General features: G+C 37.6%; 1 protein-coding gene across 3 annotated transcripts in view; it reads right to left on the reverse strand.

Annotated features, from left to right (window-relative positions):
- Positions 1–15,005, reverse strand: part of LOC5568916 (glutamyl aminopeptidase) — a 76,056-nt gene extending 61,051 nt beyond the window's left edge. The window contains exons 1-4 of one of the 3 annotated variants that reach the window (XM_021837739.1): positions 14,896–15,005; positions 3,455–3,738; positions 3,184–3,390; positions 2,949–3,118 (exon numbers count right to left, since the gene is read on the reverse strand). In XM_021837739.1, the coding sequence (XP_021693431.1) occupies positions 2,949–3,118; positions 3,184–3,390; positions 3,455–3,733 (656 nt within the window). In that variant the 5' untranslated portion in view covers positions 3,734–3,738; positions 14,896–15,005. Of the gene's footprint in view, positions 1–2,948; positions 3,119–3,183; positions 3,391–3,454; positions 3,739–3,839; positions 4,053–13,221; positions 13,401–14,895 lie in introns of those variants that run through there. The other 2 variants (XM_021837738.1, XM_021837740.1) reach the window with 2 other exon arrangements.
- Positions 15,006–16,429: the final 1,424 nt, after the last annotated feature.

The following is a 16,429-nucleotide window of genomic DNA, read 5'->3' on the forward strand; positions in this document are numbered from 1 at the left end:
GCAGATTATGAATACGGTTGAGGATCCTTTCGGGTGGGTTTATTTTAGAGATTTTTTGAACATAGAGCGCAATTTTGATGACCACACGTCTGAATAGTGAAGAAGGTTCTAAGTGAAAAAAGTGGAAGTTTTTCTAAATAACTTCTTACTATCAATGTTATCACGGTTGAAATGTAATGTCAACTTTTTTATCAAGACTGGCACCGAGAAATAGAGTTAATGACGAGTTCTTATCAAGCATTATGATCATTTGCTGAGATTCGGGAAAAATCAAGCTGAGAGTTGCAAAATTAATTATTAGAGGGGCTTTCCTGAGCCGAGTGGTTAGAGTCCGCAGCTACAAAGCAAAGCCATGCTGAAGGCGTGGGTTCGATTCCCGGTCGGTCCAGATTTTTTTCGTAATGGAAATTTTCTTGATTTCCCTGGGCGTACTTGCCATACGATATACGCATGCAAAAATGGCAACTTTTGGCGTAGAAACTTCTTAGTTAATAACTGTGGAAGTGCTCATTGAAACTAAGCTGAGAAGCAGGCCCTGTCTCAGTGAGGACGTAATGTCAAGAAGAAGAAGAAGGATTGGAAGATATTTCTTGAAACAAAAAATCATGTTATAGAAGAAATAATGTGTGAAGAGCAACGCGAGGAGTTATATTCAAACTGAAAGTTATTGAAAATTTTGCTGCCGAAATTTCAAATTTCATTCATTTCAATGCGTTTCATTTTTCAAGATTTATTTATTAGATTTTTTTACGAACTCGTCAAGAAACTGCTTGCAAAATCTCTATTGTGCATATGAATTTACTCAAGGATTTCACCATTTCATGCTTCTGGTAGAAATACAATCGCTACATGTATCTCTAATGTTTTGATTTGTTTTCTGTAAGATTCTGTAACATCCGTAAAAATGAAAACGGATAGCAAAAAAATGTAGCTTAGATGCGGAGTCATTGGAAAAAAATTGTAGTACAGGTCGGACTCGATTATCCGGAGTATCGATTTTTTTTCACTTCGGATAATCGAATTCTCCGGATAATCGAATCACTGAGAAAAAAATGAAATCTTCGATAAAAGAACATACATATTATCGTTTTTTTGTTGTTTTATTTATATGACGCGGTGGTGTAACCTGAAACTATTTCTAGAAAAAGTAGGGGTCTTTACAAGAATAAAAATTTTTTTTTGACCAGCATACACAACAACAGCTTTTTTAAACCCCCCTGTTTTTAAATATATTCAAAACTGCAAAACCATTCATGTTGTATATTGCAATACCAAATTATCTCAGATTTATGCATAAATATTGAAAAACAAGAACATCAAAAATCAAATTCCGGATAATCGAGTCTAAAATTCCGGAGATTCGAATCCCGGATAATCGAGTCCCCTGATAATCGAGTCTCCGGATAATCGAGTCCGATCTGTAATCATTTATTTTTTCTTCTTTTTAAGGCCAAACCTCCAATTTTCAAGAGCACGAATCTGGAGATCCAAAAATCCGTTTAAGCTGAAAACTTAATCGATTGGTCACTAGCTAGTGGTGATCAATCGATTAAGTTTTCAGCTAAAACGGGTGTTCGGTTCTCCAGATTTGTGCTCTTGAAAATTTGAGGTTTGGCTTCGATTCATCTTCACCTTAATTGTAGAGAAGAATCATATAAATGTTAACAATGGCCAAAGAATTTTGAGCATGGGCTTTATACTCACTCTTAGAATTCTTCTAAAGAAGTTCTACTTCAAAACCCATTCTCAACAATTTGCCCAAATTGTCAACTAGTGTTATGAACAAACTTTCTCGATGTTTTCCTCAATAACTGTTACTAAAATTCGTACAGAAATACCCAAAAGAAATCATTCATCAATTATTCAATAAAATCTTCTACGGATTAACTAATCAATGATCACGTGACAATTTGAGGATCTTCAAACCACCACACATAATCCGATTTGTACATTAATTACAAGCACATAACAATAACAAAACATTAACGATGAACACAGTAAAGCTAATCATCTTAACATTTGATGCTTTTATAACACTTGTTTTTACTGTTGATTACTATTCTATTCCACCAAATTATTATGCCTTTAAACAATGTAGTATTTATTTTTACAGCTTGCCTGCTTTATGTCAATTCCCCTTTGAAATATGCGCGTTTTACTTATAAGTACATTCAACATTAGCTTTCTAAGCTCGCAATGGTCACCAACATTTTCATTTTGACTTATTTTTGCTTTGTTTGAACTCACAATATTAGGTTTCAGTGCTTAATTATCATTTGAAAATATTATTCCATGTGTTGCCAAAATCGGGAAGAAATTGTTGCCAAAAACGGGTGTTGCCAAAATCGGAGGTAGACAAAAGCGGGTGTTGCCAAAATCGGGAAGGCACTGTATTTCAGAATTCTGAGCATGGACATTTTTAACACCCCGGGGGTGGGTGGATGATTTCTTGTATGATATTTCCACTGTTTTTGTATGAGCCGTAACAACTTGAGGACACCCACCCATCCCCTTCAGCGTTATGAGATCTGTGAATAAGCTCTTGTGTTTTGTTAAGCTCTGTCTTTTCCCGTGCAACTCCTGCGTGGCGAAAATCCACTGTAAATCGCAGTTATTTTGTAATTCGAGATTGGCATGATGCTGAGTGTGTACTATGGAAGCGTTCCAAAAAATTTCAAACAACTGAAAACACAACTGACGTTTTCCAAAAACAAATTGAATTGAGGGGAAATATCTTTTAGTTTCATGGCTTGCTGACCTACTTGAGCACAACGAACCAGCTAGCTGTCATCTTTTTCTCCAATATGGCGGAATGCTCTATTTGACACATCGAACTACCTCCCTTCTAAATACCTTGGCTCGAACCGAACATACGTGTTCTCTAGCACTATCGCGCTCGATGGCCTCCAGCGCAAGAAAGGATAGTCTCTTAACAGATAAGTACTTACACGGTTTCCCCATTTTCGGTAGGGTAACTGCTGGAGTACAATCCGACGATTTTGCCCGACATTTTACCGGAAAAACTCATACTGATAGTGGCGTTGGTGTCTGGTTGTAGAACTGCCGAGATGGGGACGTTAAGCTGGAGGAATTCTCGTTCCAAGTCGAACTGCGGTGTCTACACAGTGGAAAATAATGATGTGAATACGAGGAATGCAAACGGTGACAGTTGTAAAATATTACAAGTGTTATTGGTGTAAAAGAAGTTTCCAGTTTAAGCGACGGATTTGTGATGGTAAGCCCATTACTATGCAGTACTATCGTGCGGGTTGTGCTCACTACTGAAACATCGATGGAGACTCTTCCGGTAAATGTGCCTTCGTCAAGATTCGGATGGAGCCACAAGTCATAGTGCAGCGGAATGACATCATTTGGCAGGCGGTAATAATCCTAAAATTTAAAGAAACAAAACTTAATAAGAGACGAAATATAGACATCGAAGTCGGAAACGAACCGGCGGTAGTGGAGCTTCAGTAGTCGTGGCCATCGTAGTCGTAGTTGTTGGAGCCGGAGACGTGTCCATCGAAGGGGTGGTCGTTGGAGTTAACTCGAATGTGGTTTGTTCCATTTCGGAAGTGGTCGTCGGAGACGGCGTTGATGATGCGTCCAGTTGAGCCCGAAGGTCGTCAATTTCGGCGGCTTGGTCATTTTTCTGGACGGCCAGCACTGTGGTCGAGATTACAAAAGCAAACAGGACCACGCTGAGGATCGTGATGACCTTGTTTGCCATCATGGCATCTGCAAATGAAGGTGCAATGGGCTTGTAATCATCAATCGTTATCTTTCTGGAGTATAAAGACGATGGGTAAGACACAGGAAGTGTAAAAAAGATGAATAACCTCGACGGTGAATGTCAATCAGTATCTTCTATGAATCTCGCCAAACGAACAATTGACAGTCATATGAATCTGCGTTAGAGATAACTAAAAAAAATCTTGCTGGAAATATCAATTCAAAGAGGTATTAAGCGCACTTGGCAGATTAGATAGCTTATATAGGCAAAATGGTTCGAATTTTGTTACAACGATTCCACTACCGGATCCTAACAAGCAAGCACGTATGATCTTTGTTGGCACGATGTCACATAGGCGCCATGTCCATTTATCATGATGGAAATACCAGTATTCAAATGATAATAGCAGAGTCACTACGATGATGTTCAAATCGTTCCATTTTTCACTAAAAAGACTCAAACTCAGACTTCACAAAATCTAGCAGTACTGTAGCTCCCCAGGTATTGCTGTAGGCTTTATCGAAATGTGTGACACATTCATTTGTCACACACTTATATTGGACATTCGTTAGTTCATTGCGCTGGCGCTGCTGCACAACAGAGCCATAATGAAAGCAGCTGAGTTCGATTTAAATCTTGCGAAAATATCTGGCTTTACCGTGGAATATCTTCGGTCAGGCACATGTACATATGAGTTCAAAAGTGATAACATTGATAAGCTTTCAACGAATTATTGTGGAATTGTCTATAGAATGTGTTCCAGACTGACGCTTCTTCTATTTCTATTTGACATTACGTCCTCACTGGGACAGAGACTGCGTTTTAGCTCAGTGTTAACTGAAAGTCTTTGCCAAACTTGACATTTTCGCATTCATATATCGTGTGGCAACGTTTCTGTGACCACAACGACGAATTTCATCAGAAGCCGTATGCAGAATAGTGAGCGGTACAGGGCATCGAGAGCTGAAGAAAAGCGAGTGCACTGCACAAAGAAAGTTTGAGAGCTGAAGCTCATGATAACATGAACCGGAACGATAAGCGGAGATTTGAAGCAACGGCCAACTGCGCGTGTCACAATTCCGTACCGCTATGTGCAATGATCGAGAGGGGAAATTGCTTACAGATAAAACGGCGGTGGCTGCCAGGTGAAAGGAGCCCTTTGAACAGTTGTTGAACGGTGGAAAAGGAGATGTAACGAGGAACAGTGTGAATATTGTAGAAGACGGTCAAGCTGTAATTCCACCGTTAATAGAAGAGGTTAAAAAGGCTGTCAGCGAACTGAAAAACATCTAAGCTGCTAGGAAGGACGAGATCCCGGCCGAGCTTCTCTACCGCGGAAGTGAGCAGTTTAACCAATCAATCCACCGAATACTTATGAAGGTATGGGAGGACGAATAAATCCCTACCGGTTGGGTGTATAGCCTCATACGCCTAATCTACATGAAAGGGCACAGACGAGTGCGCCAATAACGCCGCTCGATAACGGACCTTGCAAATGATCTTACACTGAGCCAGAAATGGCGTACGAATTTCATAAGAGAACGCCCTTTGAATTGATTTTTTGACTGGTTTTCTCTCTTTCATAAGATTCTTATGAAACACAAAACGTCCGATATTCACAAGAAATTCTTGTCGTTATCATTAGAGTTCTTATGAACATCTTTATTTTCCAAAATTCAAAGAGCGATTCTCTAAATACATAATGGTTCTAAAGAATTCCATAATTGATATCTATGAACCATCATAAGAGAATCTTATGATATTACAGTCGCCTCTCCACATCTCGATATCGAAAGGATCATCGAGATAGGGAGATATCGAAACAAAGAACAAAATCTTGATGAATACTAGATTGAAAAACACTCCGTTGCCAAGAAAGTAATACACAAACAGACGTCATTTTGCGCTCCTAATTTGTTTTGAATCCCAAAACTTTGGTCTAGTAACCTTCGATATTGATCATATCGACATACGGAGAGAAAGTTGAGAACGAAAAATCAACAGAAACACATCGAGATATGGAGATATCGAGATCAGGAGGATATCGAGATATGGAGAGTGAAAATGTATGCAGACTGAAGGGACTTATGAAATCATCGACATAGGGAGAGATATCGAGATGTAGAACATCGAGATGTGGAGAGTCGACTGTATACCCATTTATATTATGGACGCAATGATCGATGGAAGTTCACAAGTTATTCTTATGAGTCTCATTAGATGCTTCTTATGTCTTTATTCCACAAGAAATTCATATGAAATTCTTACGTGTTTTTTAAAAGGAAGTCGACTGTTTTTCACAAGTGTTACTAATCGTTGTCATACGCGCGCTTATGAATCTCAATCGTGAATATTATGTTATTATCATCGCTCCACGTGATTCATAAGATTTTCGTATGAAATTGTTAAGAAAATCGTACTTCATTAGATTATCTTATAAAAGCCAATGATCAATGCTTATGACAACCAAAAAAGAGTTTCATATGAAATTATTTCTGTCTATGTAATGAGTATTGTTTCATAAGTCTGTAGTGGAATTTTATAAGTTTCTCGAATGAAAAACAAAATACTTCTTATGTCGTTATTCCATAAGAAAATCTTGTGTTCCTCATACGTTCCGTTTCCTCAGTGATTTCGGGAGTATAAATTCATGATAACAATGGTTCAATCGCCTTGACTTGATTTGTCAGTGAATCATCGATTTATTCTCGGCGAGAAATAACGTACAATCGAATTGCCAGATTGTCCAGACGGTTCGATCATTTTACTGGCCATCGACCATCTTCTGCGGACTCTAAAATATACTTTTAACATATGGAACACAAAAAAACCTAAAACTAACACCTTACAATCTTCTAGCCGTTTATTACCCACCATCTGTTTATTCATTTCAAGGTAGCGGACGATTTAGTGAAAATAAATGAGCTGTGACAGGTAATGTCGGAACATGGTTTTCCGGCGAAACGACTAACGCTGATACATGCAACGCTAGATGGGGCCTTCCTTAGTCGAGTGGATAGATTCTGGGGCTACAAAGCAAAGCCATGCTGGGTTCGATTCCCGGTCGGTCCAGGATCTTTTCGTATTGGAAATGTCCTTGACTACCCTGGGCATTAGGGTGCGGCTTATTTTTCAAAAGTTCTCAAAACCAAAAATTCGTGTGCTCTACTGAATTCAAATCACATTAAAAGAAAAACCTCAAAATCTGAGCCAAAAATATTAACATTACTAGCAATCGTTAAATCGTTTTTTAAATGGGCAGAGTATTCCATACTTCTTGGCTATTTTCTTGATAACATTGTCGATGTGAGCATCGAACTTTAATCTGTCATCAATAATCACGCCAAGATATTTAATTTCGCGCACGCGATCAATTGTCTCATCATCAATTTGTATTGAGACGTCTATATTTGTTCGATTCCGCGATATCAACATAAATTTAGTTTTACTTATATTCAATTTCAACTGTTTGTACTTCAACCATCTACTCAGAGAACTTAAATCTGCATTCATTTGTGCAACGGCATCATAAAGATTTTTAGCCGCAATGAGTATCACGGTATCATCTGTAAAAAGATTTATGTCACAAAAACGTAAAACTCGTCGCATGTCATTTATATACATAATGAATAAAACGGACCCTAATACACTCCCCTGTGGTACGCCAAGGCTGTTCACCACGGGGCTCGAAACAGAATCATTGAAAGCAGTCCGTTGGGTTCTATCAGTTAAATAGCTCTCAAACCATCTATATGCAGAACCCGAAAATCCAAAGCGCTTGATTGTTCTTAACAACAAGGGCCGAGTAATCGTTTCAAAAGCGCGTTTGAGAGTATACAACAATAATATGTACCGGAAAACGGGGTAACTTTAGTCGATATCTGGAAGAAAATCTGAATGTTTCTACATTCTGTATAGAAGATGTTTTTTTTTATATTTTTAAAACAAGTACTGTAACGATTCATTTTAAATGTACTCATAATTTTTCATTTAATCGAAAGTCTTTTTTCGGTTTTGGGGTAACCTTGACGATGGGTATGCAAACACATGAAAATCGACAATTCAACTATTGTTTGGCTTCATAACCTTGTTTGGAGAATGTTAATAGAGAACGTGGATTAGATTTGGTCATGAAATAATAGAATTTATTTATAAATTCGCATAAAAAAGTGTTTTACCCAGACAACCATTAATGTTTACAAACAATGTCGTTTACTCATACAAATTGCATCTCATCCATTCTGGTTATCTGGGTAAGTTCAAAAGTACATTGATAGCGCTTCTTGAATTTAGATTTAGATTGTATCGTGCTTAGTACCTCTACTGTTGGGACATTTACCCTATTGATCTCATCTTCAATCAAAGGCAGGCATGGACTTATCCACGGTCTTCTTCTATCCTCGACTTTCTTTTTCTTTTCTGCTCTAAATGCGGGCAATGTTTACATTAAATGACATCCGGACCAACATCCGGACAACGAATGTTCACAGGATGAACACGAAGTGGATGAATGCACAACGAAATCGTTCATTTTTTTGTAAACACGGCCCACAGTAATGGTTTTCTTCCTGCTGGAAGTTGCAGCGTGACGTCATCGTGGATTAGTTCATTGTAGAATTCGTTCTCAATTGATCAAAGCAAGCCAAGAAAAACATCGCATCTGTATCGTTCCATGAGTCTCTGTACGTGCCATAAATTCTTTTGTTCTCATGACTTTTACTGTGCGCCGTGTGTTGGTGCTGTCTCGCTCTCTCTCACGGGCAACTTGAAAACAGGGCGCACAGTAAAAGTCAAACGTTTTATGGCATGCATAGGCTCATGATCGGAAATGTTTCACAAGTTGTAAAATGTCTGATGAATAGGCCTTTCCACGAAACGTTTCAAAACAGCAGTTCACGGAGCACTTTGACAGTTCTTCTATGGACCAATGCATGAGTTCACTATCTGACGTTTGAGCGGTGCCGTGTTATCTACGGGACCATGGTAACGAGTGAATACGGCACCGCTCAAACGTCAAATTAGTGAACTCGTGCATTGGTCCATTGAAATTACAGATCCGTGTATGGACCTATGCACGAGTTCACTAATTTGACGTTTGAGCGGTGCCAAATTCACTCGTTACCATGGCCACATAAATAACACGGCACCACTCAAACGTCAAATAGTGAATTCGTGCATTGGTCCATACACTGGTTCTCGCCCTATGTAAACAAGTACATACACGGACATGTCACATGAAAAGGTCTATAGCAGAGCAGCAGCAAAGGAGAGCCCCAAAGTGAGAGCGGTAATGAAACCGAGAGGGATTCGCGATAAGGGCCTATCTGACAATTCAATAACAATGAGAAAATAACCAATGAAATCTCATGTGCAATTTTTAATCCCAATTGGAGAAAATATACTAAAACTTTAACCTTTTCACTTTAATACACATTTTATAAACCTAGTTTTGAAATCCTCATCAATACCACACACATCTCCTACAATTTCCCTAGCTATTTCGTACTAAAAAATATTATAAGGTATCGCCTTAAACGCACTGAAGAATGCCAGTATCGTCCAATGTTATGAGCCTGTAATCGATATTATTTTCAGTGTCGCCTATTACTTTTGCGCCGTGTTTACATTCTGGTTTCAATTAAGCCCGCCATGTACGCCTTGTTTATTTTTTTTTTTTCAGTGTCGCCTTTTACTCTCGCCGTGTTTTGATTTCGATTTCAGATGCGCCCATCACTTTGATAAACAAAAACACAGGCGTAATCAATAAAGTGTGTGGTTTGGCATGAGGTGAAGTTTCGTCTTCTACAAAATTGCGTTTTTTGAATAGTTAAATTATCGATAGGGGAAATGTTCATGTGCAGTGAATAGACATTTTCTTAAATTGTGTGCATTTTGTCAGTTTCGCCTGATTCGCGAATCTTTCTAGAAACCCATTATTCTCGCTTATTTACCATTGGAGGTCGGTGCTTAACTTTACTGGAATGATAAACAATCCCTGAATATTTTATATCAATAGTGTCTCCAGGTTTGAAGCTTCTTCAAATGGGTTTAATCATGCACTGTTAGCCCCCCGATATAATCGGAGCTGTAGCAGTAGACGATAAACAGGCTCTCATGATGTGTAGCTGATCATGATTGTAACAGAAAGCGATACTCTAAATTATCTCGTAATTTGACCCCTGTTCAGATCTGAACAAACGATTTCGTTAGAGTTGTAATAGGGTAATGACTGTTTATTTTGTTCTCAAACGCTAACAGTTGGCGCCAGCGGCAAAAATTACAGACAACAACCTTTCGAACATTCAGTTTCTCTTACCGGCCGCCGAACGGCGACACTGATGTTTGTATTTCACTCACTGATTGCGCTACGCTGGATTCTCAAATTTCTCAAACTTTCAACACAAGCACATGGAAAAATGGTAGTCGGAGAACTGTCAAAACGTATGGAAAATAATGAAAATCGTAAAATACTTGCAATTAGGAAACTGGATCGAAAAAGTAGTGATTAGAAATCAAGTGTAAAGTGAATACATAACTTTTTGTGTTTAGTTCATCGTCCGTAATGCTTTCTTTGCTTCAGGATTTCGTTTTTACTACCATTGAAAAAGAGCCATCTATTGCCTTTTCAGTTTTGAATATCGCCCTATTGATTTAAATAAATCCGGCTCAAAACAGTTTTTTTTTTTGAATTGCCAATAATACACCGTGTCCAGTAGTCTAGTCTTATTTTATAACGTTTTTGAAAAGATGAAAAGGTTTTGCGCCCTTTTGAGAAGTATTTTGAAAGAAAATCACTCAAAGGGGTTTTTCTCTCTTCCAATTTTTTTGTTAAAATAAATAAATAAATAAATACACCGTGTCCAGTATATTCTTATACAAATTCGAGGTAATATTACTTCGCGCTTGTCTAATTGACATGATTGGTGATTATATTTTTTGGAAGGCGTTATATAACTGTTTCACTACAGGAAATATTTTGGAAATAGTTTAATTATAAACTTATTTCATTAACTCAAGACTTTATGGAAATTGTTTCCAGTGGCACGCTCAAAGGCAGAGCCAAATTCAATCTGCATCGCACATCTGTTTATCAAATTTTATCAATACTTATCTATTCAAAACGCAATATGTTTAAATAAAAGTTTCTGAATTATTTTTGGGAATGCTCTGAGTTTTACTTTATAAACCAGACCAATAGGATTTATTTATTCATTTTAAGTACCGTAATTTCGGGTGAAATTGATCACTTTTCACGGTTTTCTATGTCTGTTTTCTATGATGTTGCCAATTCCAAACAACTTAATGCAGGAAAACAAGTACGACGGTGAGCCTCATTGGTTTATATACTTAAATTTTCATACAGTTGTGATTTTAGTGCTGAAAATCGTCACTAAAATAAAAAATCAAGGAATTCCATTTCGGAGTGAAATTGATCACCTGTCAAAACAATTACTGTTAGTTTTGAAAACAACTTTACTTATTTAATTTGGGCCTCCTGAATCCAAATATACTTGCCAAATTCTTAAGAATGCAAAATTTGTGGAAATAATAAACAATTAATTTTCAACAATACTGCAGAAAACGCCTAAATGTAGGCAATTTCCGAAGGAATCTTCTGATATCTATAAAAAAAATCAATTATTACAACAAAATGAACAAATTGGTACGAAATTTGAAAATAAAATTCGTTTTGGGAATATATTTCAAGCATCCTTACAAATTTTCAGGTTGACACCATGTCCAAATCCTTGTTTAAAACTATAAGTTAATTGATGTCTGCCAATACCACACAGAACACGATTATGGAATTTTCTATTATTTTCATATAAATAAACATTCCTTAACACAAAAAGCTTCACAACATGCAATTCGACAATAGTTTAGACAAACAACGTTCGTTTAACATTGGTTGCATTGATTCCTGTGCTCTATTAGAGGGAAATAAAATCGTGTGACACAGTGATCAATTTCACCCTACTGATCAATTTCACCCGAATTCACGGTACAGAACACGACATCAATGGACATTTCATCATAGCTATTGGGAAGGGTTGCCGAATAAAATGAGGCTGCCGACAATAGTAACACTTACATGATATGTTCGAAGCATTATAAAACGATTTAAAGCAGGTTTCAATACTCTGTCAATGTGAATCGATAGAAGATTAGCTAGCGCACGAATTGAATTAGGCAACCACAAAGTTGGTCTTTGTTTGTCTGAGATAATTGCAATAGAAGTGCAGGCTGAGACTGCCGAGAATTCGCAAATTCCCTTAGTTATAATCTCAAATGTGAACTTTTGGCGTGTCTACAAATTATCAAAAAGAATTCAGAGAAATATCATCACAAAAACTATGTTTTTCAAAACAAAATGCAACAAGAACTACTTCATTACATCAACTTTACCTAATTTCACCAAATAAAATGTAAATATGAACTGCTTACATCGAGCATGTCGGTTAAATCGCTACATATAACGCTTTTAATGTCTTTGGTCTCACATTCTCTAACGTTTTTGTTCGTTAGTACCATCTTTGCGATTATTCAATATCACCAATGAATTAGCGTTATATCATGCTTTATCAGTAAAACGCTAGTTATTATGGTTTCAGCGGTAATTTGTGGGCTTCGTGGCCTTTCGGTTAGCGGCGTCAGTCGTCTAGGCGTATTGTGTTACGAAGTGTGGGTTCGATTCCCGCTCCAGTCGGTAGAAACTTTTCGTCAAACGAAAAATCCATCACTGGGCTGTTCCGTGTCATCCGTTTGCTATTGTTAGTGATCGTTCAGTCTGTGCAGTCTATGTGCTGAAGACGGTGTTAATTGTCTTTCAAATTGGTACATTATTAACAAAGAAATCCCCTTTTGAGTTCCGTATGGCATTTTAACTAAATTATCGAAACATACAACTCAGTTTTGAGCTGCTCAATTCGGAAAAACTTTCGGGAAATCACATTATTCTGATTTCCGATGAAATAAAGACATAGTAGTGGGGCTCTGAATGGGTTCCACTTCTGTAGTACTAGAAGACTCGAGACCCACGTTTGACAGATTGCAGTACAGGTTTCTCAGCATGCTACATTTTGCACTATTACTTAATGCGAACTTGCAAGGCACATGATCATTTTTATTCAGTCTTTGATCAAGTGATATCGAACTCTTTCTTCGAAAACTTCGTATTAACCACTGCTTTACATTTCTAGCGTGTGCTAGAATAAAGGCGTAAGTCGATTTCTCTTTTTCAATCCTCTCTTATGTGAATAAAGGTGACAAGATGCGAGTTTGTTAGCAATTTTTTTTCCATTCAGGATGCTAGGAAGCGATGTTTTCGTGCGTCCTAAAATGAAAAACTGCTGGAACTTGCGTCTTATAGCATTTATTCACAAAAGAGAGGTTCGATGAAGAGAAAACGTTCATGCGACTAACGCCTTTATTCTAGCACACACTTGATTTTACTGTTTAAAAAATCATCGTACAACTGGTCAACATACCAAGGATGCTTTTTAGAATTCCCATCACCATTCTGATGGTCTTGGTTCACCCTCCTGCACTCGAGACTGCACTGATTCCACTTATCACTCCCGGGTGGTCAAAGTTTACGATAACTTAGTTCAAAAGAAAAAAAAAACGATCCGTTCGATTCGCGACGTGCCACCAAACTGGCTATTTAGTATTTCGAGGCATAATTCCCCAATTTAGCCGTTCGTTCGCTCGTAGAAGGTGCCAAATAATTCATTATCAATCCCAGGGAAGACGGCTGTTGAGAACAATCGTAATTGGAGCTGATAGGCAGCAAGTAACACTCGGGAAGAAATAGACCGCGGCTGGTGAAGATATATCCAGCACAAAAGTGTTTCTTAAACGGTGGTCCGCGGACCCCTAGGGATTGTGACTACCTCTAATGGGAGCCGCGAAGCCATTTCTCGCGTAATTTATGATGTCGCCCATTTGGAAACATTGAAGACCAATTTTAACATGAACAAAATAGCGCATTGACGAAATGCAAGTTATACTATTGTTTCCAGGAACTTCACGGGCCCGTAAATCTGAAAAGGTTTGAAATCACTGTTTTACAACCTTGCGCAAACAGCTCAATCAACGACCGGTGGACAGCGTCGTCGTCGCCAACGATGATGGCCCTTCGAATGCTGAACAGCTTTCGTTGACGATAAGCAATCCTTAGCTAAGCTACACCGATAAACGGCGTGTGGTTGCTTTGATATGCTGATAAAGTCGGAATGGTCGTGCGTGAATGAATCGCTGATTATCGACAATGATCTTTCGAAACAATTTTAAATGGTGAAATTTTGGATTTATTAGACTCGCCACTTCATATCCCAAATAAACAGCCATCACATGGCTGCAGCGGGTCTTCAAGTGTTCCAAGGATTCCCATTATCTCTACTGAGTATTCTCTGAACATCAAGATAGCCCAGTCATAACATCGAATGCACATAGAAATTCGGCTTTAAAAAGCTATTGCCTAACTGAAGGCGTTCTAAGAACGGTTTGCACCATACTCTCTGCTAAGTCGCACCAAATGCCATTTTATTTAAGGTGAAGATGAATCGAAGCCAAACCTCAAATTTTCAAGAGTACAAATCTGGAGAACCAAACATCCGTTTAAGCTGAAAACCTTATCGATTGGTCCCTAGCTGGTGGTGATCAATTGATTAAGTTTTCAGCTCAAAGGGATGTTTGGTTCTCCAGATTTGTGCTCTTGAAAATTTGAAGTTTGGCTTCGATTCATCTTCACCTTAAAATTGTTTTACACCAGAGGACTCAAATAATAATAATCTTTCTACCATAAAAATATCGAGTAATTTCAACAGTTCTCTGTTATCTTAAATCACAGCTTTTCTCTGGAAGGATATGTAAAACAGTAATTTTGTTCAGACAGAGTGAACCATAAACCAAAGCATGTTATCAAAGGTCATTCATTATTCTGATGTTAAGCAAGATTTTTTTTCAATTTCCTTCTGTAATTCATTCATTCCAAACAACTCATAGAAACAGATTCCAATGAAATTTGTCAGCGAACGGTTATTCAACATTATATATTGTATCAGTGGCGATGATCAATTTTCCACACCGCACTGCGTACTAGTTATCTAAAATTACATTTTAAAATGAAGTTTAAACATTGACAAGCACTAAATACTTACATTCGCTTGTTATAAATATGTTAATCAATCCGCACAGGAGCTGCAATGAAATAACACTACTGAATTTAATCTAATACTGTGTGAACAACTGAGGGGGTTTGGTGCGTTTTAGTTGTTCAGAAAATAACGTTATCGTCAGCAAACCTCTTGAAACAGAGTGCACATGAGATGTTTCAAGTGGCTCCATCCCATTACCCCGAATACCACTACACTGAATGGGTCCATACCCCGAATAGTTTAAAAGATAAGGACGAAACAATAGTGAGAGCGAACATATGTACGGTACAGTACTATTGGAATGACTAAGACATTGTTTTAGTGATTATTGGCATTATAGATTCAATATTTTTATCATACATTTTACCTTCGTTCTAAAATAGAATATTAATGCTAAAATAGTATATTAAAGAAAATTAATGCTGTTATAGTGGTTTATTGATAAGTTTCATGGGCTGTCTCCGTAAATAGCTTTCAATGATATTGAAGCTACTGTCCAGCTTTTAATGCAAATCTGCCATAAATTTTGAATCACCCCCTTTCAATCATTTTTTTAGAACATCAGTTAACCCCTCTACCGGCAGCTTTATATTTTACCGCAAGAAAAAAAAATTAAATCACGATAACTTTTTTGTTTCTCGGTATTTTTTCACAAGTTCTCAAAAAAATCTTCTAGTTTGAGGATCCGTGTCGATATTGATGATTGGTGATCTGGTTTTAAAGATATTCCAATGTTCCGTGGGGACTGACATTTTCCGTATAAAATGTCTTAGGCGGCCATTCTGTGTTGAGTCAACTTATTGGAAAAGTAAAATATGGGCTATACAATGCCATGTAATAACGAGCTACCCTGAAAAAATCATACAAATTGGTTAAGAATTCTTAGAGATATTTGAAAATAACGATATGAGGATTTTTGAAGTTTTCAATATCTTTATTTGGCCAGCGTGGTACCAGCAACATAAATGCTCATTACTCAAAGACGGCTGCTCCAAATTGCTTCATTTTTTCACAACAAACTCTCATTAATGTATTGTTCCGAAGAGTGAATATCTGAATACGATAAAATTCTGTAGCCTGAGATATATACGTGGCTCATGGTTAAGCGTCGGTCCCCCAAGGGATTTCGGAATATCTTTGGAGCCAGATGACCAATGATCAATGTTGACACAGATTCTAAAACTAGAAGAGTTTTTTGAGAACTTGTGAAAAAATGGTGCAAAAATACCGAGAAACAAAAAAACTTGTCTCGATTTGAATATTTTTCTTGCGGTAAAAAATTGAGCTGCCGGTAGAGGGGTTAATCAACAGGAAGTTCATGACATTGATTCTAATTTCTTCTGAAAAAGTTATATACGTTGCAAACTAATTTCTACAAGGCTTCCATATATCACAGATATTTAGTCATCCCACAATCTGACTTGTAATATCAGATGTGCGGTATCTGGCTGGATTTCTGTAAATACTTACTTGTATTTTTTGAAGGCGTTATCCAGAAGATATTTCGTAGACAGGATCTGTCTGTACTTATATTCCC

Source organism: Aedes aegypti, chromosome 1 (assembly GCF_002204515.2).
Source record: "Aedes aegypti strain LVP_AGWG chromosome 1, AaegL5.0 Primary Assembly, whole genome shotgun sequence".
NCBI classification, from domain to species: Eukaryota; Metazoa; Arthropoda; class Insecta; order Diptera; family Culicidae; genus Aedes; species Aedes aegypti.